The sequence below is a fragment of the Scyliorhinus torazame genome, chromosome 19 (assembly GCF_047496885.1).
Source record: "Scyliorhinus torazame isolate Kashiwa2021f chromosome 19, sScyTor2.1, whole genome shotgun sequence".
NCBI classification, from domain to species: Eukaryota; Metazoa; Chordata; class Chondrichthyes; order Carcharhiniformes; family Scyliorhinidae; genus Scyliorhinus; species Scyliorhinus torazame.
This window is the reverse complement of record NC_092725.1, coordinates 108054417-108079633: the sequence shown is the minus strand read 5'-3', so window position 1 is coordinate 108079633 and position 25217 is coordinate 108054417. Positions and strand designations below refer to the sequence as shown.

Genomic DNA, 25217 nt, shown 5'->3' with positions numbered 1-25217 from the left:
CTCCACAAGCTTCTCAATCGCCGCCTTCATTGGCGCCAGCATTTCTGTCCTCAGCTCCTCAAAGCAGTGTTTGAGAAACTCCTGCTGCTCTTGCGACCACTACACCCACGCTGCTTGGTCTCCACCCGCCGCCATCTTGCTTTTTCTCCCTCGCACTTTCCGCTGCACCAGGATCACTTTTTTAACTGCTCCACTCCTGGTCCAATCCATATAATGTCAGGGGGACCTTACTGTCACCTTCCCACACTGGAAGCCGTCGAACAATTGCCGTTGGGGCCCCTCTGAAGAGCCCAAAAGTCCGTTCCCGGTGGGAGCTGCCGAACATGCGACCTACCTAGGCATAGCTGCAACCGGAGGTCCTGTAGGACGTTTTTAAGCTGCAGATAGGCCTTAGCTAGCTGAAATCTCTACGTAACTTCGTCCAGCGTTGTGACCCTGCTGTCAGTGTATAGGTCCCTGACTGTCAGTGTCCCCCTGTCCTGTCTCCACCTTTTAAAGGTGGCGACAGTGAGCGCTAGCACAAACCTATGGTTGTTGCAGTTGGGGGCTTTGTCAGACATTTCGGTCAGGTCGAATTGCTGCCGTAATTTGTTCCAGGTCTGGAGGGTGGCGACCACCACTGGGCTGCTGGAGTGTTTTTTGGGTGGGGATGGGAGTGCCGCCAAGGCGTTCAGCTTTCTCACTGTGAAAACGATGAATAATATGGGGCAGTCTGGCATTTTAACAGTGAAAGGAAGATACTGCAGATGCTGGGCATCCAAAATAAAACCAGAAAAAGTATGTAGCAGGCCAGACAGCATCTGTGGAGATGGAGAAACAGAGATAACGTTTCAAGTTAATGGCACTTCCATTGGAACACAATGACATGCCATTAAACTGTAATGTTAATTCTGTTTCTCTCTATCCTTGCTGTCATTTCCAGCATATTCCTGTTTTTACTTTTGTTCCAGTTTTTCAATTAAAATCAGTGTTCGATTAAGTTTGTTTGGGGTGTGGGGATTGGGTTGTGTGATTACCTTGTGCCCAGCCGAGTTGGCAGACGGGATGCAAACTCCCTGCTCATATCAATGATTGTACCTTACAGCTTAGGGGAGACATGTTACTGACAGAACACTCAGCAGAGATCCAGATAAAGGGGGCTTTGTTACACCAGATCCTGAAGCAGCAGCCGCGATCACTGATCCCGGTCCCATTCTCCTTCATATTCTGAGAAGTCAGTCCGTCACTCTTATGATGTCCAAGTCCAGATTCCCAATTTAAAGAAGCCCTTCAAGATCAAGGTCTTGATAAAAGTTTTTTTTCCAATAAATGGGAAAGTTGTTCCCCTTCAGAAAGTTCTCAGAAGAGCCCAAGTTCTCAAAAAGATGAAAGATTGAAATGGAAAGATTTTGCGAATAGCAGAGCAAGGGGGCCCTTCTCATCTGACCACCTTTTAACTAACCTAGATGTTTGACTTCCGGTGATGCTCTCGAGTGGAGTGGCAGCGTCGAGAAGAGGCTCCTGTCGGTCCGCGATGTTTCAGACCTTTTCGGGGGTTTCCCCGTTGTTCTTCCCGAGTTTCTTCGGCCTTGGGGCCTGAGGGACGGGCGTCGGGTCGGTCCGGGTTGGAGCCGGTGAGGAGCCCCGGAGGGGTGTCCGGCGGCCGGAGCGGGGGGGGACATCGATCCAGAAGTCAGATGCGTGGGCGGAGCTTGACATGAGGCAAGGCAGTCGAGGTGGCAGGCCCAAGTCCAGAACGCGATGTAGAGTGGGAGAAGAGCACATTGGGTAGCTCCCACTGAAAATGGATCTTTGAGGAGTTTGAAGTCCGATCCTGGGGGAAGAGATTTTGTGATTTGGAAATTTTTGGAAATTCTTTTTGAAAATATTTATTTATTTATTTTCGGATTGAAGAAGGATCAGTCGTTAGAGGATGCGAAAAGCAGCTAGGAAGAAGGAAGAAAACCCGGGTTTGCCGTTGAATGAGAAGGCCAGTAAAAGCGCTGACAAGATGGCGGATGCCAGACCGTATGGTGGGGCCGCACTACTTACGGTGGACGGGATGACCGAGGTGATGGCGGTGGAGCTGGAAAAGCAGTTTGTGAGGCACATGGAGGCTTTGAGGAAGGAGACGGTGGTCACATTGAAATCATTGGTGGAGGAGGCCAACAGAATACTTCACTAAGAAGTTGGCGGAGCTGATTGGGGAGGGTGAGAACCCCTCCCGGTAGAGTAGTAATTATCTGCTTCCAGAAGTACTGCATGAAGGAGAAGGTGTTAAGCTGGGCGAAGCAGAAGCGTGAGGTGCAGCGGGATGGTGCTGTAGTTCGGATCTATCAGCACTTGACGGTGGAGTTGGCAAAAAGACGAGCGGCGTTCGGGCGAGTGAAGGCGGCACTGTACAAAAAGGGGGTGCGATTTGGTATGGTATACCCGGCGAAGCTGAGGGTGACATATGATGCCAAAGACTTTTATTTTGAGACAGTGGAGGCGGCTGAAGCGTTCGTGAGGGCGGAAGACTTGGGACAGACGTACAGACGTGAGGAGCGGAGCTGGAAGAGAGACTGGACTGTGATTGGGGAGCTGGAAAATGTATAAATGTTATAACTTTCTTTTTACTGACGTGTATTGTAATTTACTTCTCTTCACATTGTTACAGAGTTCAAATTATTGGTTGGGTTGATTGGCGTTCTGTGTTGCGACGGTTATATCTTATTTTAGTGAATTGTATGGGTTGGATTGTTGTTTTTGTTTTTTCTTTCTCTGGGACTGGGTGGGAGGGGACGGTATATCTTGGCGGGGGGAGCCACCCGCGCTAGCTAACTACAGTCGGCTAGTGAAGGAGGTGAGGTGAGAGGAGGGCTGCGGACATTGGAGCCTGGTTAGCAGGTTTCGATGGGCCTACGAGGTGAGCGGGGGTAAGGGATTGATGCTGGGAGATGTTTTGTTGAGACGGAATGTGGGGGGGGGGGGGGGGGGGGGTTTGGGAGGGGGGAAGGGGTTCGATGTTAATAATGGATAGGGGCGGGTCCGGCTCATGGGGCAGGGCCCGGTGGTGGTATGATGGTGGATCAGAAGAGGGGGGGGGGGGGGCGGTGAGCGACCCCCAGTTAGGATAGTCACGTGGAACATGAGCGGGTTAGGAGGTCCGGTCAAGAGGTCAAGGGTGCTTGCTCATCTTAAAAGTTTGAAAGCCGATGTAGCAATGCTGCAGGAGACTCACTTGAGGGTGAAGGACCAGGTGAGATTTAAAAAGGGCTGGCGAATGTGGAGAAGGTGCGGAGCTGGGTAAGAGGGGTTGATTCCCAGTGGGTCAGAATGGAGGAGAATTTGTGCAGGGGGTCGAGATTGAAAGCACTAGTAACAGCGCCGCTCCCGATGGCCCCGGGGAAATACTTGGGGAGTCCGGTAATAATAGCTTCATTGAGAATTTGGAGGCAGTTTTGCCAACACTTCGGGTTGGGGGCAGGGTCAAGTGAAATGCCGATTCGGGGGAACCACAGATTTGAGCCAGGGAGGTGGGATGGAAATTTTCAGAAATGGGAGGAGAAGGGGATTAAGACACTAAAAGATTTGTTTCTATGGGGTTGGTTTGCAGGGCTGAAGGAGCTGGAAGCAAAGTATGGGCTGGAGCAGGGGGAAATGTTTAGATACATACAGGTTCGCATTTTGCCAGAAAGGAGATACAGAGCTTCCCGGTGGTGCCAGCCTCCACATTGCTGGAGGAGCTGCTGAAGACAGGGAGACTGGAGAAGGGGGTAGTGTCAGCGGTTTACGGAGCCAATTTGGAAGAGGACAAGGCACCACCGGAAGGGATCAAAGCAAAGTGGGAGGAAGAGTTGGGAGAGGATATGGAGGAGGGGTTCTGGTGCGAGGTGCTCTGGAGAGTGAATGCCTCCACGTGCGCGAGGTTGGGGCTGATACAGCTGATGGTGGTATACAGAGCACACCTCACGAGGGCGAGGATGAGCCGATTCTTTGAAGGAGTAGAAGATGTGTGTGAGCGTTGCGGGGGTGGGGCCGCTAATCACGTTCATATGTTTTGGTCCTGTCCAAAGCTAGAGGATTGCTGGAAGGAGGTTTTTAGGGTAATTTCTAAAGTGGTGCACGTGAAACTGGACTCGGGGCCCCGGGAGGGCATATTCTGGGTGTCGGACCAGCCAGGGTTGGAAACGGGTGCGGAGGCAGATGTTGTAGCCTTCGCCTCGTTGATCGCCCAAAGGCGGATCCTGATGGGATGGAGGGCAATCTCTCCACCCTGTGCCCTGACGTGGTGGAGGGACCTGTTGGAATTCTTGACTCTTGAGAATGTTAAGTTTGAACTGAGGGGAAGGATGGAGGGGTTCTACAATTCATGGGCATTATTCATCATGTACTTTCAAGAACTGGCTAACATCGAACATTAGTTGGGGGGGGCGGTGGATGGGCGGATTGGGGGAAGGGGGCGGTGTGTGTTAATGGTGACTATGGGTGATTCCTGATTCCTTTTTGTCATTTGTTTATGTGAACATGCGGGCTGATGTTTGGGGTTTGGTGGGAGGATGGGATCGTTGTTATTGATATGGGGATTGACATATTTGTTACTGATTATTGTTTATTGTTGGTGGGTGTAAATTTGGGAGAAAATGTGAAAATGGAGGAGAATAAAAAATATTTTTTTTTAAAAACTAACCTAGATGTTTTAGTGTCTTTTTACATATATTCCACAGAAAAGTGTTACTATTGTTCACTTAGCATGAGCAAATGTTATCAATTGAATGTTGTTCTGTGGAGCTTCCTCATTAACTGGCAGGGTTCAGGAAAAGTACAGTGATTCTGCTTCAGTGAATTTGTTGCAGAGTGTGCCATGAAGGTTTCTACAATTGCAAATTTCTGAAGCTTTCAAACTGGTTAACTATTTTGTCTCTACGGTTTTTTTCTCCCAGTTCCCAATAAAAAAAGCCCATGAAGTGCTCAAAACCATGAATAGGGCAGCTGTATAGGGCGGGATGTTGGCACAATGGATGCCTCACAGCGGCAGGGACTCGGGTTTAATTCTGACCTCGGGTGACTGTGTTGTCATGTGATAGTACCTTTAAGAAATGAGTGCTTCAGAAATGTACCTTTAAGAAATGGGTGTTTATCAGTGATGTCAGAGTGTGAGTGGAGGTGGGCTGTCTGTCAGCTTTTTACTTTATTTTTAAGCTGTTTGCTGCAGGGTGTGTTTTAGTTTCTTTTTCAGTGTTGGAGCTGAAGCCAGACCAAGCAGGTGTACTGCTGTTCTCTCTGCCATCAAACAACTATATCTTGATCATTTGGTGAATTCAGAATTATAAATATTTTCATTAGTGACTTTAACCTGATGTGCTTCTGTTAAAGGTTTTGTTTTTAAGCCGTATGGATGTTAAAAGGAAAACTTAAAAGATTACTTAGTGTTGTATTCTTTGGAGGTTGTATTTGAATTAATGGTTGCTAAGATGTTCACTGTATGTTTTTTTAAAAAGGTTAACTTGAGTTCATAGAATAAACATTGTTTTGCTTTAAAACATACTTTTCCATTTCTGCTGTACCACACCTGCAGAGTGGGCCGTGTGCCCCCCATACCGCAATCTATTAAAAGTTGTGTGTCAGGTGAACTCCATGATACACTTTGGGGTTCTCTAAACTCTGGCCCATAACAGTGTGGAGTTTATTCGTTCTCCCCATGTCTGCGTGGGTTTTCTCTAGGTGCTCCGGAGTTTCCTCACACAGTCCAAAGATGTGCAGGGTAGATGGATTGGCCATGCTAAACTGCCCTTTACGGTCCAACGGTTAGATGGCGTTGCGGGGGAGTGGGCCTAGGTAGGTTGCTCTTTCAGAGGGTCAGTGCAGACTCGATGGGCCGAATGGCCTCCTGCACTATAGGGTTTCTATGATTCTATTTTTTAAAAATAAACTTAATAATAATTATCTTGAGGGCTTCCGGGTGCGGCGATGACCAGCTGAGTCGCACGTTTCGGCAGCTCCCTGTGAAACGGACTTTTGGGCTCTTGATAGGAGCCCCAACGGCAATTTTAACGGCTGAAAACACCGTGCGGTAAACCAGAAGGGTGTTCCCCCTGGACACGGATGGAAAAAGGAGAGGAAAGTGGCCGGATTGCAGCGGATCCTTTGGAACAACGGCAAGGAAGGCAAGCAGAAACCAAGATGGCGTCGGAAGGTGGCAGTTTCATATGGGGCCCTGAACAACAAGAGTTTTTGAAACGCTGCGTGGAGGAGATAAAAAAGGAAATGAAGAAAGAGTTGTTGGCCCCGATATTACAGGCGATTGAAGGGCTGAAAGAGGAACAAAAGACCCAGGAGCAGGAGCTTCGGGTCGTGAAGGCGAAAGCAGCAGAGAATGAAAACGACATACAGGGCCTGGTGGTGAAGTCGGAGATACAGGAGGCACACCAGAAACGATCTGTGGAGAGGTTGGAGGCACTGGAAAATAACGCAAGGAGGAACAACTTGAGGATTCTTGGCCTTCCTGAAGGTGTGGAGGGGGCGGACGTCGGGGCATATGTGAGCACGATGCTGCACTCGTTAATGGGAGTGGAGGCCCCGACGGGTCCGTTGGAGGTGGAGGGAGCATACCGAGTTATGGTGCGAGGACCGAGAGCAGGAGAAGCTCCCAGAGCCATAGTGGTGAGATTTCTCCGTTTTAAGGATAGAGAAATGGTCCTTAGATGGGCGAAGAAAACTCGGTGTAGTAAATGGGAGAACGCGGTGATCCGCGTCTATCAAGATTGGAGTGCGGAGGTGGCGAGAAGGAGGGCGAGCTTTAATCGGGCCAAAGCGGTACTTCACAAAAAAAAGATAAAGTTTGGAATGCTGCAACCGGCAAGACTGTGGGTCACATATCAAGGGAGGCACCACTACTTTGAGACGGCGGATGAAGCGTGGACTTTTATTGTAGAAGAAAAATTGGAATGATTGGACTACGAAAATGAACGTTTGGACAAAGTGGTGGGACAAGTGGGGGGGGGGGGCGAAGAGGGATTGTATGATTAATCCTGCGGTATGGTAACTTTTCTTTCTCCCACAGGTGGTGATGGGGGGAGGTGGGGAGGGAGAGGAGATGGGGCGTTGGCCATGGGAGGCGGGGCCGAGGGAGAGGCGCGGGCTTGGTTCCCGCGCTATGATAATTATGGCGGGAATAGAGAAGCAGGAAGGAGGGGGCGCCGCACGGGGCGAGCCGTGATCACGGGGGGAAGCCGAGGTCAGCCAGAGTCTGCTGACTTCTGGGAGCAACATGGGGGGAGTAATTACGCTAGCGGGGGGTCTAGCGGGGGGGGGGGGGGGAGGGGGGAATTACTGGGTTGCTGCTGCTGGGGAAAGGGGGGAGTGGGTGCGGGAAAGGATGGGCGGGGGGGCACCGTCTGGGAGAAATACAGCCGCGTGGGAACTGGGCGAGAAGCTGGAAAAAGATGATGGCTAACCGGCAAGGGGGGGGGGGTGGGAAGCCCCCCAACTCGGCTGATCACGTGGAACGTGAGGAGGCTTAACGGGCCGATAAAGAGGGCACGAGTACTCGCACACCTTAAGAAACTTAAAGCAGATGTGGTCATGTTACAGGAAACGCACCTGAAACTGATAGATCAGGTTAGGTTGCGCAAAGGATGGGTAGGGCAGGTGTTCCATTCGGGGCTGGATGCGAAAAACAGGGGGGTGGCTATATTAGTGGGGAAGCGGGTAATGTTCGAGGCAAAGACTATAGTGGCGGATAACGGGGGCAGATACGTGATGGTGAGTGGCAAATTACAGGGAGAGATGGTGGTGTTGGTAAACGTGTATGCCCCGAATTGGGACGATGCCAATTTTATGAGGCGAATGCTAGGACGCATCCCAGACCTAGAGACCGGAAAGCTGATAATGGGGGGAGACTTTAACACGGTGTTGGAACCAAGGCTGGATAGGTCGAAGTCCAGGACTGGTAGGAGGCCGGCAGCAGCCAAGGTGCTTAAGGATTTTATGGAGCAGATGGGAGGGGTGGACCCGTGGAGATTCAGTAGACCTAGGAGTAAGGAGTTCTCGTTTTTCTCCTATGTCCATAAAGTCTATTCACGCATAGACTTTTTTGTGTTGGGTAGGGCATTGATCCCGAGGGTGAGGGGAACGGAATATACGGCTATAGCCATTTCGGACCATGCCCCACACTGGGTAGACTTGGAGATAGGGGAGGAAACAAGAGGGCGTCCACCCTGGAGAATGGATATGGGACTAATGGCGGATGAGGGGGTGTGCTTAAGGGTGAGGGGATGCATTGAAAAGTACTTGGAACTCAATGACAATGGGGAGGTTCAGGTGGGAGTGGTCTGGGAGGCGTTGAAGGCGGTGGTTAGGGGGGAGCTGATATCAATAAGGACACATAAAGGGAAGCAGGAGAGTAAGGAACGGGAGCGGTTGTTGCAAGAACTTTTGAGGGTGGACAGACAGTATGCGGAAGCACCGGAGGAGGGACTGTATAGGGAAAGGCAAAGGCTGCATGTGGAATTTGACTTGCTGACCACAGGCACTGCAGAGGCACAATGGAGGAAGGTGCAGGGTGTACAGTATGAATATGGAGAGAAGGCGAGCAGATGGCTGGCACACCAATTGAGGAAAAGGGGAGCAGCGAGGGAAATAGGGGGGGTGAGAGACGAAGATGGAGAGACGGAGCGGGGAGCGGAGAGAGTGAATGAAGTGTTTTAAGACATTTTATAAAAAATTGTATGAAGCTCAACCCCCGGATGGGAGGGAGAGAATGATGGAGTTTTTGGATCGGCTGGAAATTCCCAAGGTGGAAGAGCAGGAAAGGATGGGATTGGGAGCACAGATCACGGTAGAAGAAGTGGTGAAAGGAATTAGGAACATGCAGACGGGAAAGGCCCCGGGACCGGACGGATTCCCAGTTGAATTTTACAGAAAATATTTGGACTTGCTCGCCCCGCTACTGACGAGGACCTTCAACGAGGCAAAGGAAAGGGGACAACTGCCCCCGACTATGTCAGAAGCAACGATATCGCTTCTCTTAAAGAAGGAAAAGGATCCGCTACAATGCGGGTCCTACAGACCAATCTCCCTCCTCAATGTAGATGCCAAGGTCTTGGCCAAGGTAATGGCAATGAGAATAGAGGAATGTGTCCCGGGGGTGGTTCATGAGGACCAAACTGGGTTTGTGAAGGGGAGACAGCTGAACACGAACATACGGAGGTTGTTAGGGGTAATGATGATGGCCCCACCAGAGGGTGAAACGGAGATAGTAGTGGCGATGGATGCCGAGAAAGCATTTGATAGAGTGGAGTGGGATTATCTGTGGGAGGTGTTGAGGAGATTTGGGTTCGGAGAGGGGTATGTTAGATGGGTGCAGCTGTTGTATAGGGCCCCAGTGGCGAGTGTGGTCACGAATGGATGGGGATCGGCTCCATAGAGGGACAAGGCAGGGATGTCCTCTGTCCCCATTACTGTTTGCACTGGCGATTGAGCCCCTGGCGATAGCGCTGAGAGGTTCCAAGGGATGGAGGGGAATACTTAGGGGAGGAGAAGAACACCGGGTATCTTTATATGCGGATGATCTGCTACTATATGTGGCGGATCCAGCGGAGGGGATGCCAGAAATAATGCGGATACTTGGGGAGTTTGGGGATTTTTCAGGGTATAAATTGAACATGGGAAAGAGTGAGCTGTTTGTGGTGCATCCAGGGGAGCAGAGTAGAGAAATAGAAGACCTACCGTTGAGGAAGGTAACAAGAGACTTTCGTTACCTGGGGATCCAGATAGCTAAGAATTGGGGCACATTGCACAGGCTAAATTTGACGCGGTTGGTGGAACAGATGGAGGAAGATTTCACGAGATGGGATATGGTAGCATTGTCAATGGCAGGGAGGGTGCAGGCAGTTAAGATGGTGGTCCTCCCGAGATTCCTTTTTGTGTTTCAGTGTCTCCCGGTGGTGATCACGAAGGCTTTTTTCAAAAGGATAGAAAAGAGTATTATGGGTTTTGTTTGGGCCGGGAAGACTCCGAGAGTGAGGAAGGGATTCTTACAGCGTAGTAGGGATAGGGGGGGGCTGGCACTACCGAGCCTAAGTGAGTATTATTGGGCCGCTAATATTTCAATGGTGAGTAAGTGGATGGGAGAGGAGGAAGGAGCGGCGTGGAAGAGATTAGAGAGGGCGTCCTGTAGGGGGACCAGCCTGCAGGCTATGGTGACAGCCCCATTGCCGTTCTCACCAAGGAACTATACCACGAGTCCGGTGGTGGTAGCTACACTGAAGATTTGGGGACAGTGGAGACGACATAGGGGAAAGACCGGAGCACTGGGGGGGTCCCCGATAAGAAACAACCATAGGTTTGCCCCGGGGGGAATGGATGGGGGATATGGAATGTGGCAAAGAGCAGGTATAACGCAATTGAAAGATCTATTTGTGGATGGGAAGTTTGCGAGTCTGGGAGCGCTGACCGAGAAATATGGGTTTCCCCAAGGGAATGCATTCAGGTACATGCAATTGAGGGCTTTTGCGAGGCAGCAGGTGAGGGAATTCCCGCAGCTCCCGACACAAGAGGTGCAGGACAGAGTCATCTCAAAGAAATGGGTGGGGGACGGTAAGGTGTCGGATATATATAGGGAAATGAGAGACGAAGGGGAGACTATGATGGACGAACTAAAAGGGAAATGGGAAGAAGAGCTAGGGGAGGAGATTGAGGAGGGGATGTGGGCAGATGCCCTAAACAGGGTAAACTCGTCGTCCTCGTGCGCCAGGCTAAGCCTGATTCAGTTTAAGGTATTACACAGGGCACATATGACTGGAACACGGCTCAGTAAATATTTTGGGGTGGAGGATAGGTGTGCGAGGTGCTCGAGAAGCCCAGCGAATCATACCCATATGTTTTGGTCATGCCCGGCACTACAGGGGTTTTGGATGGGGGTGACAAAGGTGCTTTCGAAAGTAGTAGGAGTCCGGGTCGAACCAAGCTGGGGGTTGGCTATATTTGGGGTTGCACAAGAGCCGGGAGTGCAGGAGGCGAAAGAGGCCGATGTTTTGGCCTTTGCGTCCCTAGTAGCCCGGCGCAGAATATTGCTAATGTGGAAAGAAGCCAAGCCCCCGGGGGTGGAGACCTGGATAAATGATATGGCGGGGTTCATAAAGTTAGAGCGGATTAAGTTCGTCCTAAGGGGGTCGGCTCAAGGGTTTACTAGGCGGTGGCAACCGTTCGTCGAATATCTTGCGGAAAGATAGATAGGGGAGAACAAAGAAGGCAGCAGCAGCGGCCCAGGACTTGGGGGGGGGAGGGATGGGGGGGGGGTGTGGCCTGAGACAAGGCAGTTGCCAATTAGGGCTAGTTTTTTTTTTTTTTTTTGTTATTTAATATTTATTTATTTGTTGTTGTTTTTGTTTAAATTTAAAAAAGGTCATTATTATCTGTATTGTTACAATGTTGTGTAAAGGATGCACAATGTACTGTGTTGGTTGACCAAAAATTTTCAATAAAATATTATTTAAAAAAAAAAAATAATAATTATCTTTATTATTGTCACAAGTAGGCTTACATTAACACTGCAATGAAGTTACTGTGAAAATCCCCTAGTCGCCACATTCCGGCGCCTGTTCAGGTACACAGAGGGAGAATTCAGAATGTCCAAATTACCTAACAGCACGTCTTTTGGGACCCGTGGGAGGAAACCGTGAGCACCCAGAGGAAACCCACGCAGACACGGGGAGAACATGCAGGCTCTGCACAGACAGTGACTCAAGCCGGGAATCGAACCTGGGTCCCTGGCGCTGTGAAGCAACAGGAATAACCGTTTTTATTTTTCCAATTGAGCAATTTAGCGTGGTCAATTCACCTACCCTTTTGGGTTGTAGGGGTGAGACCCACACAGACACAGGGAGAATGTGCAGGGTTTCTATGATTCTATGAATTCATGGAGCCAGTGGGTCAAAAAAAGTGGATATGTTGTGGAATTGTTTGTCTCATTGAAGCATAGTGTATTACTAAAATGGTTGGGAGCCACTACTCTACAGAGCACAAAGCAGTCATTTGGCAAGTCCTGCCTGTGTCAGCTGAAAAAGAGCTGCAATGCCTCATCCCATTTTCAGGCAGTGAGTTTCAGATCCCCACTGTGCCCTGGGTGAAAGATTCTCTCAACTGCCCTTAATCTTTCGACCAATTAATTTAAATCTATGGTCCCTCAATATTGACCTCTCTGCCAAAGAAAATAGGTCCTTCCTATTTCCAGTCCAGGAGACATCTGATAAATCTGCTGTGTATCCCCTCTAATGCGATTACATCCTTCCTGTAGTGACCAGCACTGCAGTACTCTAGCTGATGCCTAACTAGTGTTTTACATTTGTAGCATTGCTTACTTGATCTTATTCTAGTTCCTTAGTTAATGAAGAAAAGTATGTTGTACCTCACCTTAACCACTATATCTCCTTGTCCATCTACCTTCAGCGTGCTGTGAACTTGCCCTCCACATTACCTTCCTCCACAATGCTTAGTATCCTACCATTTATTATGTTTTCCTTTGCCCTCCAAAATGAATGACTTCACGCCACAGATTGAATTTCATTTGCTACTTTTCCGATCAGCCCATTGATTTCTCACTTCAAAGCACAGCTTTTTTTCTTCAATATCAATCAAGTGCCAATTTTTGCATCACTTGCAAACTTCTTCCTTATGCCCCTACATATAAATCTAAGATGTGGAGATGGCGGCGTTGGACTGGGGTGAGCACAGTAACAAGCCTTATAACACCAGGTTAAAGTCCAACAGGTTTGTTTCAAATCACTAGCTTTTGGAGCCCTGCTTCTTCACCTGAAGAAGGAGCTATGCTCCGAAAGCTAGTGATTTGAAACAAACCTGTTGGACTTTAACCTGGTGTTATTTAATATAAATCTAAATCATTGATATATGCCTCAAAAAGTAAGGATCTGGTACTGAGCCTTATGGAACCCCACTGAAAACAACCTTCTGGTCACAAAACTACTCAATGACCATTACTATTTATTTGTTGCTCCTGAGCCAAATTTGAATCCAACTTGCCACTTTCCCTTGGATCTCATGTGGTTTTGCTTTTCTGACCAATATGTCAGGTGAGACCTTGTCAAAAACCTTGCCAGAATCCATGTAGTCCTGGATTTATTCGGCCAAATTATTTATTTGACCATTGTCAATCAGCCAGAATAACAAGTCTTTTAAAAAGAATCAATAGGAAGCTTGCATATAAGGCTAGGAATGTCCAGGTTCAGGTGAGAGAATGTTATAAAGGAATGCATCTTGAAGAAAGTTAAGTGTTGGGAGCTGTGAAAAGCTATGTTAATTGGAACTGCTGCAGAAGGAAGTCAGAATGAAGCTTTATAGATTAAAGATCACAAATCATCAACCTTCTATTACTGCCACTGATGTTTTGCGTCATTTGTTCTGGTTGTGAAGATTTGTGGTTCCCTATGTTGCTTGATGTGTGCGTGTGCGTGTGTATGTATGTAGCTGTATTTTACACCTCATTGCAATGCTTACATGTGTGGGCTTGGCACCTGATATTTCCAACTATATTCTTGTTTCTTCAACATAATATCATAGTTGGTTTGATCATTGTGAAATGAGTTCAACATGTATTTTGTGTCTAAAATGCGCCAGTCTCAGCTGTAGAAGCAAGCTCAGTGTTCAATATTCAGAATACTTTGGTGTCAGAGACTGAGAAACTTCGGACCTCTTTTAATTGTACACTTGACGATCAGACTTAGAAAAAAAGTTTTTCTCATTGTTTGGAAGGATTGCTATTTGATGATGGAGAAAAAATGGGAAATAGTTTTTTTTCAATTGTTTTCCTTCAGGTACTGTCCAAACTGCAAACAACATCAGCAAGCCACCAAAAAACTGGACCTGTGGTCATTACCTCCTGTATTAGTGGTGCACTTGAAGCGATTTTCCTATAGTCGTTACTGGAGAGACAAGTTGGATACACTGGTTGATTTTCCAATTAGGTATGTCTCCGAGTGAGTTGAATCTGGTCATGGCTCTCCTGATTAGATAGGTACACATTCAGACACAAACTTTAAATCTGAATTGTTGCTGTCGATAGTTACTAATAGTCTCTGTTGCATCAAATTCACACAATCTTAAATACCCAGGTTTAACATTGTTAAGCTGCAGGTTCAAGTCCCGGGGTTGTCTTAACTACATGAAGACAAGATAGTATAATATAGTGCAGTCACATTAGTTTAAAATATCAACAATATAAGTGGAGTTTGTCCGTAGCAGTTTTTGAAACTGGCCTAGATGGTATGTGTGTTGGACAGGGAGGAACTGGAATAATGTTGCCGACCTATCCACTGCTGACATTTTGGGGTAAAATTAGTTTATTCAGGTAGCACAAAACAGCAGCCAGTTGCACACTGCACCACATTTTATTTATTTATTAATTTTTAAATGTTTTTATTGATTTTCACATTTTATGTTTCACATTTCATTTCCTAATTAGTTAAATTAGAAGTTGCATAACCGTGCATAATACATAGCAAAAACATCCAAGGAAAAGTTAAAACTACAAAAGAGAAAAACCAAAGAAAGAAAAGAGAAACAAACAAAGATCATTATCTATATTTACATACACTTGTCTCTCTTCCCTTTGTGCCGTGGTCCCCCCTTTGGCCAATCTGCCTCAGCTGTACTCCCCAGTGTGGCCCGAACGTGTATTAACCGGTGAGTTCTTGTTGTTCACTCTGGTTTTCCGTTTACCCTCGGGCCTGTCACCTGCGGCTTTGTCTCTTGTCCCTCACGTTCTTTTTTTGAGAGCCTCCACCCCTCAACCCCTTCCCTCCTCCCGCTCCTTTCCTTCATGTTCCGTGGCTCATCCGAGTCTCTCCCTCCCCCCTTGCTCTACTGGTTGCTGGCTACGAACAGGTCTTGGACCAAGTTGGTGAATGGCTTCCACGTTCTGTGGAAGCCCACTTCCGACCACTCCCATGAAGAGTCGTTGTATATCCATATCAGTGATTTCCGCCAATGTCTTTCTCATGAAATCCGGGTTGTCCCAGTTGGGAGCGTACACGTTTACAAGAACCACTGGTGCACCTTCCAGGACACCACTAACCATGACGTTCCATCCCCTTTGGTCCATAAGTGACCTCATCGCTGTCAATGCTGTCCTCTTATTGAGCAGTATGGCCACCCGCCTAGCCCGTGTCCTGTAGAACGAATAGTACATCTGTCCCACCCAGCTCTTTCTTACCCGCAATCAGTCCTTCTCTCTCAGGTGGGTCTCTTGGAGGAAGACTGTGTCGGCTTTCATACTTTTCAGATGGGCGAAGGTTCTCGCCCCGCCCCCTCCTGCGGGACAACCATAATTGCCTTGTGGATGTGCTCCTGCACTCCAGAGTTTCTCTTTGTTAGGAGGCTATCCAAAATGGCTGCGGTCACCATACTCACCATGGAGCAGGGCCCCTGCACTCTGGGGTTTCCCTTTCTCCAGGGGCCATCCAAGATGGCTGCCATCTATGTGTACGCCATGTGGGTGAGCCCCTGCACTCCGGGGTTTCCCTTTGTTTAGGGGCTCTCCAAAGTGGCTGTTTGCAGTGCCTTTGTGTTCCTTGTGCGATGTGTTGTTGCTAGCCTAGTGCCCTTCACCCCCCCCCACTCCTTGTCCCCGCGAGTGTCTTCCCCTCCCCCCTCCTCCGCCTTTCCTCCCGTTTACCCCCAATCTGTAGTGTTCTCACGCACATTGGCAGGCACTCTCTCCTCGATGGGAGATGTACCCCCACCCCCCTTTCTTCCTAGTGCTATCTTACCCACTAGTGTGCCCCCCCCCCGGGGGTCGACCTATACCACCCCCAAACAGATGCGTGTCTGTTCCCCCTTTCTCCTCCTCACCACCTCCTGTGCCCTACTGCCCTCGCACCCTCCTCTCTGAGACTTAACTCCAGAATCTAAAACGAGGAAGTTCAGTGCTGCGCAAACAGTCTCTCAGTGTCTCAATAGGCTGAGGTATCTGGTTCAATGCTAGTTGCATTGTTGTCCTGTGGCCATGTTTGTGGACAAATTCATCTGTGTCCGCTGGTGCGGGAAAATAATATTTCTGCCCTGGAACTTCAGCCAGAGCTTGGTTGGGTATAGCATTCCGAACCAGGCCGCCTTGGCTTTGTTAAATTCTGCTCGGCCCTTGGCCAGGTCTGCCCCGGTGTCCTAATACATCCGGATCGGATTGAGTGACCCTCCCAGTTTATGACCCTTTCCCGACTTGGTACGGGTGTAGCTTCGCAATGATGGCTCGCGGCTTTGGCCGGTGTGACCTGTGAGCTCTGTCCACTTCTGCTGGCTTGGGGAAGCTTTCCCTTCCCACCAGTTTGCCTAGCATTTGGGCCACCTATTCCGTATGGTTCCTGCTCTCGGTTCCCTCCGGTAGGCCCACAATGCGGAGGTTCTGGAGGTGCGACCGATTTTCTTGATCCTTGACCTTCCCTTTTAGTGTCCCTTGCGTCGCCACCAACCTTGCCATTTCTGTCTTCAGTACGGTGATCCGATCGAGACCTTCTCCAGCCCCCTTTCTACCTTTTCCAGTGCCGCAGGCAGGATGACCAGTGCCCCACCACTTTTACTGTTGCCGTCATCTCTGTTTTAATGGCATTCTTGAGCTTTCTATCTCAGGAACTCTCTCCATTAGTTCATTGGGGGGAGCCCTGCATGTGATTTGGCGGTCCTTCCCGATTAGGTGTGGCCGGGACCTTGTTTCTTGCCATCTCCTAAGTCGTCCTCTCAAAGCTTTTACTGCCTTTGCTGTCTTTTTGGCCCCTGGAGTTGCTGCCGCTTGGCATATCTTGTCTCGATGGTATTGGAGATGGGGAAGGTATCTTTCTCCCGGTTTTAGTGGGCAATTTGGGGCTGAAAGTACCTAAATTTGAATTTGAGTTTCCAGGAGGAGAGACACCTTTCGTGCGTCCACTCAGCACATCCCTGTCACTGGAAGTCCTCCACATTTTTATTTTCCATTGACTTGGAACATATTATTCGGATTTTAAAGTGCAAACTAGGTTGGATTGACAGTGAAACTAACAGAGTCGCTGAAAAGTGTTTGGACTCTAGTTCTATGAAATTCAAAGGAAGATTAGACCTTGTGCTGTGAGTAACAGGCTGCCAATTCAAGATCTGCCCACTTTCCAATATTGGTACAGAACACTGTCATCTTGTTACCTAAACATGCAATGGTACACACTACAACGGTTCTGTAGAAGTTAACCATCTACTCACTTAAAGGAGGTTGCTCTGATGTAATGGGGAAGCAACATAGTGTAATGAAAGGATGTGTTGGGCTGCAGTGAAAATGTTTAACCTAGTGGTTTTCAAATAGCTACGAAGGGTGATCCTTCTTAACTTTTACGCTCGCAAGAATCCACTCATTTCTGAAGGGCAGTGTCACTACTCAAAAGGAAAACTGTAGTAATTTCAGGAAATAATGTTTGTGTACAGTAAGTGATGCACCATGTCAAAAAGCTCACAGATTAATCAAGAATTGAAATGGCCAGAAATCCGACAATTCCCCAGATTCATTTGCAGACTCATCCAGTCTGGGAATTTGGAGTTGAAACCCCTGTTCCTGGTGTCAAGAATCACTGAACAGGCAAGGACACTTTTCTCTAGAAAAGAGAAGGCTGAGGCGTTACTTAAAAAGAGCTCTTAAAAATTATGAAAGGCTTTGTTAGGGCAGACGTAGTGAAGATGGTTCAACTTATGTGGCAGACCAAAACTAAGGGTCACAAATATAAAATAGTCACTAATAAATCAAATAATGAATTCAAGAAAAACTTATTTTCCAGAGGAACTCTGCCACAATGAATGAAGTCAGTAGCATTTAAGGGGAAGCTAAAGGAACAGGGGGAAATGAAGAGAAGTGGAAGGAGGCTTGTGGAGCATAAATACCAGCATAAACCAGTTGGGCCAAATGACCTGTTTCTTCAGCTGTTACTTCTGTGTAATATCAGAGGTCATAACTGCTACGATACCATTTGTAAGGATGCTGACCCTGTGCTGCCTAAGCTTAAGGCGCCAACAACATTCTCCGAATAATGGGCCTTAGTTTGTGCCGTTGATCACCACCTTGTTCAGTTTCTGAGGGAAGACCATTCAGGGGAACTCCGATGGAAGTCAGGCAATGGACCTGTACTGCCACCTTGGGCAGGAGATAGACAAGGAAGCAGAAGTTGTGTTAGGCAAATTCAGGGTCCAAGTTAGTCAAGGGAAATGAGAGAGAGAACCTGGAAAGAGCTCACTAACAAAAGAAGGTATTGGGGACCAAGACCAATATAGAGACATGAAATTAAAAATTGAAACACCTCAATAGAACAATACAGAAGTGGGGTTCCATCAGTTCTCCCGCTCCAGAATTCACTTTGCATCTTTACAAACCACAGTTGTTTTTATTTATTCTGCACATATAATATTTACATGAGTAACATTGCATTTATTTTGGGACATTAAGATATGTACGTTTACACGGACTGGTTGAAAACGGATGGATAATAAGAGGAGCTGGTTACATATATGTTGAAAAGCTGTTCTGTCTAAACACTAGTGCTAATGTCTGCAAGTAGTGCATTTTAGAGTTGTGAACGAGTACGTGTTAATGTAATGCTTCTTCATTTTCAATAGTGATTTAGATATGTCTGAATTTCTTATCAATCCAAATGCTGGTCGTTGTGAATATAATTTGATTGCTGTGTCAAATCACTACGGTGGAATGGGTGGAGGACATTGTAAGTATTCCGAATCAGAATTCTTTATTTATATTTATGTGCCAGAATGTTGGACCCATAGTGGTGACATTAATTTGTTTTAAATTTTTATTCAGACTAAAATTTACGAATCAACTATTTACAGCCCCCTCTATATTGCCTGGTTTCAATTACCTGTCGTTGGTGAATTGTATTTGTTCTTACCTCGGTTGAATGATTGAGGGAGCAGGGGGAGTGGGAAGGGGTGGGTGACCTGTAAATACGCCCCATCCAACTGTTGTGCAATTACCCTGATGGCCTTAGACTTGTATATCTGGAAGTAACTGACTGACATGAATTTTAGGTCTCCACTCAAATGACTGTCTCTAAATTGTTAATTTGCTTTTTTGATATGGGGACTGGATAAGCAGAAATTTCTTCCACTTAAATATGAAAAAGACCAATGCCAATGGCTTTGGACCCGCCACAAATACCGTAGCCCAGACCAGTGGTACCAACTTCAGTAACACGGCACACTTCAATGATACAAACAATTCCACGACGCACCCACTTTTTTTTCAGCTGAAGCGATTGTTCATAAACACCCCACAATTTAGTAGCAAACTGACAGTGGCCAATCACATACAAGGGGCGGGGCCACCCAGTGTCCGCCTGCTTGGAGGTGGAACATTGGCGCCACTGGACACACCAGTTGAAAACCACTGCTTTAAACATTCACTCCTTCCATTATTGCACAGAGGCAGCAGTGTGCAACATTTGTGAGATGCATTGCAGGAACTCACCAAGCTTCCTTCAAAGGCACCTTCCAAAGCTTTAACCTCTATCACCCAGAAAGGCAAAGGCGGCAGACATAGGAACACTACCACTTTGAAGCACCCCACCAAGTAATGTGCTATCCTGACTTGGAATTACACCACCATCCTTTCGTGGTCACTGGGTCAAAATCCTGTAACACTCCACTGAGTAGCACTGTGGGCATACCTGTACCATGTGTACCACAGGGTTCAAGAAGATGGCCTACGGCAATCTTTCAGGCATAATTAGGGATGGACGATAAATGCTGGCTTTACCAACAGTGCTCACATCTCAAGAATGAATATTTAAGAAAGCAAGAACCACAAAAACATATCCACCCACCGGTAGCTCCATTCATTTATAAATGTAATGGCTCTCTCCTGAGTGTACCCATATAACTTCATGAGTGTGCTGTTTAGTGAGTGCTGTGCCAACTACATGTAACAGTTACACACTCACACTCCTCCCCTTCTGGCTATATTTAATAGTGAAGCTTTTCTTCTCTCAGTTATTTTTATTTATTTATTTTTTAAAAAAATTAAATTTAGAGTACCCAATTCTTTTTTTTTCCAATTAAGGGCCAATTTAGCGTGTTCAATCCACCTACCTTGCACATCTTTGGGTTGTGGGGACGAAACCCACGCAAACACGGGGAGAATGTGCAAACTCCACACGGACAGTGACCCAGAGCCGGGATCGAATCTGGGACCTCGGCGCCGTGAGGAAACAGGGCGAACCCACTGCGCCACCGTGCTGCCCCTCATTCACAGTTATGACTCAATTGCTAGCACCCTCATCTGTGTCAGAACAGACAAACCAATTCTTGTATCATTAAAATCATGATCCCTCAGTAACTTGCGATCTTGCAAGAGGGTTCTGATATGTCAGGATTTTTGACAGGCATTGAAAATGCACTGTTTCCTGATCTGCCACATTCTGCTCTGTCCCCATGAGAACATGCAACTGAAAGGCGGCTTTTCCCCTTCAGTGCGGCAGCAAAGTTTACAGCAAACAAATGGAGAAAGGGCCGCCGACTTGTGGGGCAAAGATTGCACATGGTTCCCAGAGTGCAAACACACATCCACAACATAGTCCAAGTCTCAGCCTGATACTTGAATGACTCAAATTGACAAAAATGATTTCACTTACTTTCCCCAAACTTTACGATGCTTCATAATTTCACACAATCTGTGCTACACATTCCTCAAGTAAAGAAGATTGTCATTGATGGGTTTAGCACGGACATGCAACTGACCAGGAGTCGAGGAGATAGTGGCCCCAGGGTTTGGTGATGTGGAAGGGAATCTACTGCATCCTTAGTGTATAAACACCTGGTGATAATGCTGCACACAGAACATTGGAGCCAAATAATAATCACTTATTGTCACAAGTAGGCTTCAATGAAGTTACTGTGAAAAGATCCTAGTCGGCACATTCCGGTGCCTGTTCGGGGAGGCCGGTACGGAAATTAAAACGCGCTGCTGGCTTTGTTCTGCATTACAAGCCAGCTGTTTAGCCCACTGTGCTAAACCAGCCCTAATCTCTAAAAGGAATCAGAATTTGCAGTTTGCTGTAGGTGTACATCTGGGACACAATGATTAGAACTGGTGTAAAAACCGAATAGTGAAAACAGTCAACAAATGAACTTTACAGTGGCCAATTAAAAAGGAAAGTAGTTTCCATATATTGCAAAGAAAATATGCAAATTCAATTGCACAAACCAAGGAGAATGTTGCTTGGATGCTTAGGTTTAAAACTAAGTGGGGGATTAACCTGGTGGGGGAAAAAAACAGGCTGGCCAATGTGTGGTTGTTTTTCTTCACTTTTCCTATTGCCGATGTCGCAGCAAGAGAAACGGCCTGTATTGACAATATTAACTACTACAGAGTTGCCTCTGTTTCACAACAGAAAACAAGGGACAAGTAGGACTTGCAGACATTTTACCGCTTTTCTTTTGTACAGAGGATTGCATACGACAGCAAGCATGACAGACCAGCCCTTTAATTTCTTCAACCAGGGCTTGGAGTCTGCCCCACAGCCACGGCCGCAGCACACTTGCCGCTTGGGTGCCTAGGCACATCAGCTTAAAACCACTGACCTAGATACTGACTTCATCACTCTGCCTGGAACTCTGTGAGGCTGAATCAGACCATTCACATCCCAGGTGCCACTTTTGACCCTGGTATGAGTTTCTGAACACACATCCACACCATCACTAAGATTGTCTATTTCCATCTCGGAAACATCCTCCAATTGCACTGCTGTATCAGCTGCTCTGCTGCTGAAATCCTCATCCATGTCTTTGTCATCTCTGAGCTTGACTATTCCAACACACTCTGGGTTGCCCTCCCCATCTAAATTCTGCCTTCTGTAAAATTGAGGTCATTTAAAACTTTGCTGCTCTTGCATGAAGTCCAATTCATCCCATCGCCCCTATGCTCACTGACCTACATTGGCTCCTGATTAAGCAACACTTCAATTTTAAAATTCTCTTTGTTTGAAATCCCTCCATGGCTTTGCCCTTCCCTAACTGTAATTTCCTTCAACCCACATTCCTCATAGGTATTTGCACACCCCTATTCAGCCTCTTGAGCTCTGATTTTAATCACACCATTATTGGTAACCATGCTAATTTCGAAATTCCCTAAGCCTCCCTACCTCTTTCTTTTCTCTTTTAATATACTTGTAAAAATCTATGTTTCTGATCAAACATTTGGTCATCTGGTTTGGTGTCAAATTTTGCTTGTGATGTGTCTTGGGACGCTTTAATACATTGAAAGCACTTCATAAATGCAAGTTTACGCTGACTGGCATTAATTTGGAGTCTGTTGAAAAAAACTGGTTTAAATGTTGGGTCTCTGCTGAAACCAGCATACTGGATGGTAATCGACTAGTGTTAACATTTCAACTTGCTGTGGTGGCTGTGATTGACTTTCCTTTTGGCTGTAGACAAAGCAGTTTTGATATTGTTTACTGCAACACCACGTTTACTGTCAAGGTCTTGTACAAACAGCAGTAACATCAAAGATGACCTCTGTTTAGGTTGGTACCTGAGAAAATTCTTTTCCTCCTGGGTCTTGAACATCGTTTGGCTTCAACAGACCTGACTGAATATTTGCTTCCGCAGCAAAGCACCCACACCTCAAGGATCACTTCTATCTGCGATCTAGGCCATTGATCGCTCCAAAATATCAAGCCACTTTATAATGTGTTGTTGATTAAAATTTCAAAGTCAGATTTCTCCCACAGTAACTTCCTTTTTTGGAAGTTCTCCTGCTAAGCTTCTGCTTTTTAAAAACAGTCTTTGAATACTCCTGAAGTAAAAATTGGCGGGCGGGGTGGGTGGCGGTGTGATTACCGCTTTAAACATCTCCGTTGATGGATATTGAACTGGTAACGGTTTATGCTTCTGTGTCAAAATGTCCTTAAATAGCAAACATGGAGTGTTAAAATAACAAGCCAGCTAACTGGGCCACTTTTCCTGTGCTGGTCCTTTGATTTTGTTTTAGTCATACAATGATTTAAAAATAATGACTTCGTACATTTTGGACATTAAGTGTGTTAAATTTATAACAACAGAAAATATTCCAGAATATTTCTAGTCTGCATTTCCTATTGTCATTCTGCTAACTTACCTTTATCCCAAAGACACAGCCTTTGCCAAGAACAAAGATGACAATAAGTGGTACTATTTTGATGACACCAGTGTTTCCTCAGCAATAGAAGACCAAATAGTGGCAAGTATATTTTTCAATAATATTATCCCTCATAATAATATTGTATTAATAACTGGCTATACAAATGGCCTTAGGAATGCAAGATATCCAAACACAGATGTAAAAGTTAATGATTTTTTGCCTAAGCTTTCATCCTACAATGCAAATTTGATACTTCGATCTATTTGTTACAAATAAAGAACTCAATTTATTTGACATCTTTCATGCTCTTGGGGCATTCCATGCCACGTGCCTATGATGCACTTGTGAAGTGCAGTCAGTGGTATAATGGGACAGACCTTGCTGGAAAATTAAAGATGTGATTTTTCCCAGTGTAAGCAAATATAATGTCCATTTGCGCACAGCAGGGTGCTACAAACAGTGGGATAGATGGCTGGTGCTGATTGTTGAGGGATTAATGTTTCCCCTGACACTAAGAGGACTCGCATGTATTTGCTTCAAATAATTCTACGGGATCCAATTCATCTAGCAGTGTATAGCTGTGGTTTAACTTCCAATAATACCGCACTCCTTTTCAGAAGGCCAATTTCAGAAAGCTAATTGATGAAGGATACAATTGGAGTCAATGCATACTTTTATCTTTCTTTACAGTTCCAGATTATAAGCATACACTTCCTAAACCAACAGAAATAGTTTGTCTATCTGTTGATAGTGATTCAAGTGAATCACTAATTAATGCCCAGCACTGCATACAATTAAACACAATTAATGTATGTTGTAGGGAAAAATCCCTTGTACCAGTGCAGTCAAGAGGCCGAGTCTCAAGGCAAGGTTCAAAGCGTTCTTTATTGTACAATTACTGAAGCCTTCAGGGAGACCCACGCAGCCAGTGGCTTGGCCCACGTTGATCTCAGCAATTACACATTCGCTCTGGATTTTTATAGGAATCCAAATTCGAGCGGGAACATTTGCTCATACATAATAATTAAAGGGTAGTTTTGATTTAGATCTCTCAGACAGGTTTAAACTGAGAATATGCATCTTTGTCAATTTGCATCTGTATGGTGTGTGTCCGTGTTGATGAGATTATCTGTGCTTGCTCCAAGTGTCCCTCCCTTGTCAATTTGCATCTGTATGGAGTGTGTTCGTGTTGATGAGATTATCTGTGCTTGCTCCGAGTGTCCTTCCCTTCTTTAATGTGTTTCCCATTATCCCCCTGATGTGTCTCCTTAGCTAAATCGACCTCCGATGTCTGTGGCTGTGCTATGCGTTTATTTCTGTGTTTGCTAGATGAGGTGTTAATGTCATCTTTGTCCTGCTGTGTGTGTGGGGGACGCTAATCTAATTTATACATTTCTTTTATTCCTCCTATTCTGGTTTCTTTGCCTGCCTTAGCCATTTTATTAATATATTATTTCATTCTTTCATAAGTCTTTGCAATACAGTTGTGCCATATATCCCACTGCCAGGGTCTTGACTCGCAGATATCCCGATCTCCTGGCCAGGGGGCCGTTTTAAGATGCAGCCTTGTGCTGTTGCTGGGCAGAACAAGGGTTTTCCATCAATTTCGAATTAAAAGGTCTCTCAGCTGTGCAGAAGGGGATTTAAACAAATGTCCATCCGGGTGTCCCCTTCTGCATTGTGGGCACATTATAAACGGTGCCAATCGGTCCAATAAAACAGTCCAATGAATGAAGAATGTTTGATGAGATGAGATAAAAATATGATCTTGGAAAATGGCCTACTTCATGTACAATTAACTCTTGTTACAGCAATGATGTGTCAATCAGGAATCTAATGTCTGGTCTGGAGATGGATCCATGACTATTACAGTTAAGTGAAGGTGCTGCCGCTGAACCATTTTCTGATTTCTAAGACACCTGCAGCTCTTTCAGTGTCATGTGTTGTGCTACCAGTCTATATTTCAGCTCTAGTTGTTTTTTACCCTGATCTCTTCCCATAATTCCCTTGCCCATTGAAGATAATTGGGTCTGTGGATGACCTGCTGATGAGCTGGAAGGAAGGTTGATCGTTGGAGCTGGCTGGGTACCTTTGAGATTAG

The 25217-nt window shown here is 46.4% G+C and overlaps 1 protein-coding gene across 8 annotated transcripts in view; it reads left to right on the top strand.

Moving 5' to 3' along the window:
- Nucleotides 1-25217, top strand: part of LOC140396417 (ubiquitin carboxyl-terminal hydrolase 15-like) — a 231410-nt gene that overhangs the window by 203539 nt on the left and 2654 nt on the right. For all 8 annotated transcript variants that reach the window (XM_072485038.1, XM_072485025.1, XM_072485026.1 and 5 more), the window contains 3 exons: nt 13794-13943; nt 18601-18704; nt 23127-23215. In XM_072485038.1, the coding sequence (XP_072341139.1) occupies nt 13794-13943; nt 18601-18704; nt 23127-23215 (343 nt within the window). The remainder of the gene's footprint in view (nt 1-13793; nt 13944-18600; nt 18705-23126; nt 23216-25217) is intronic.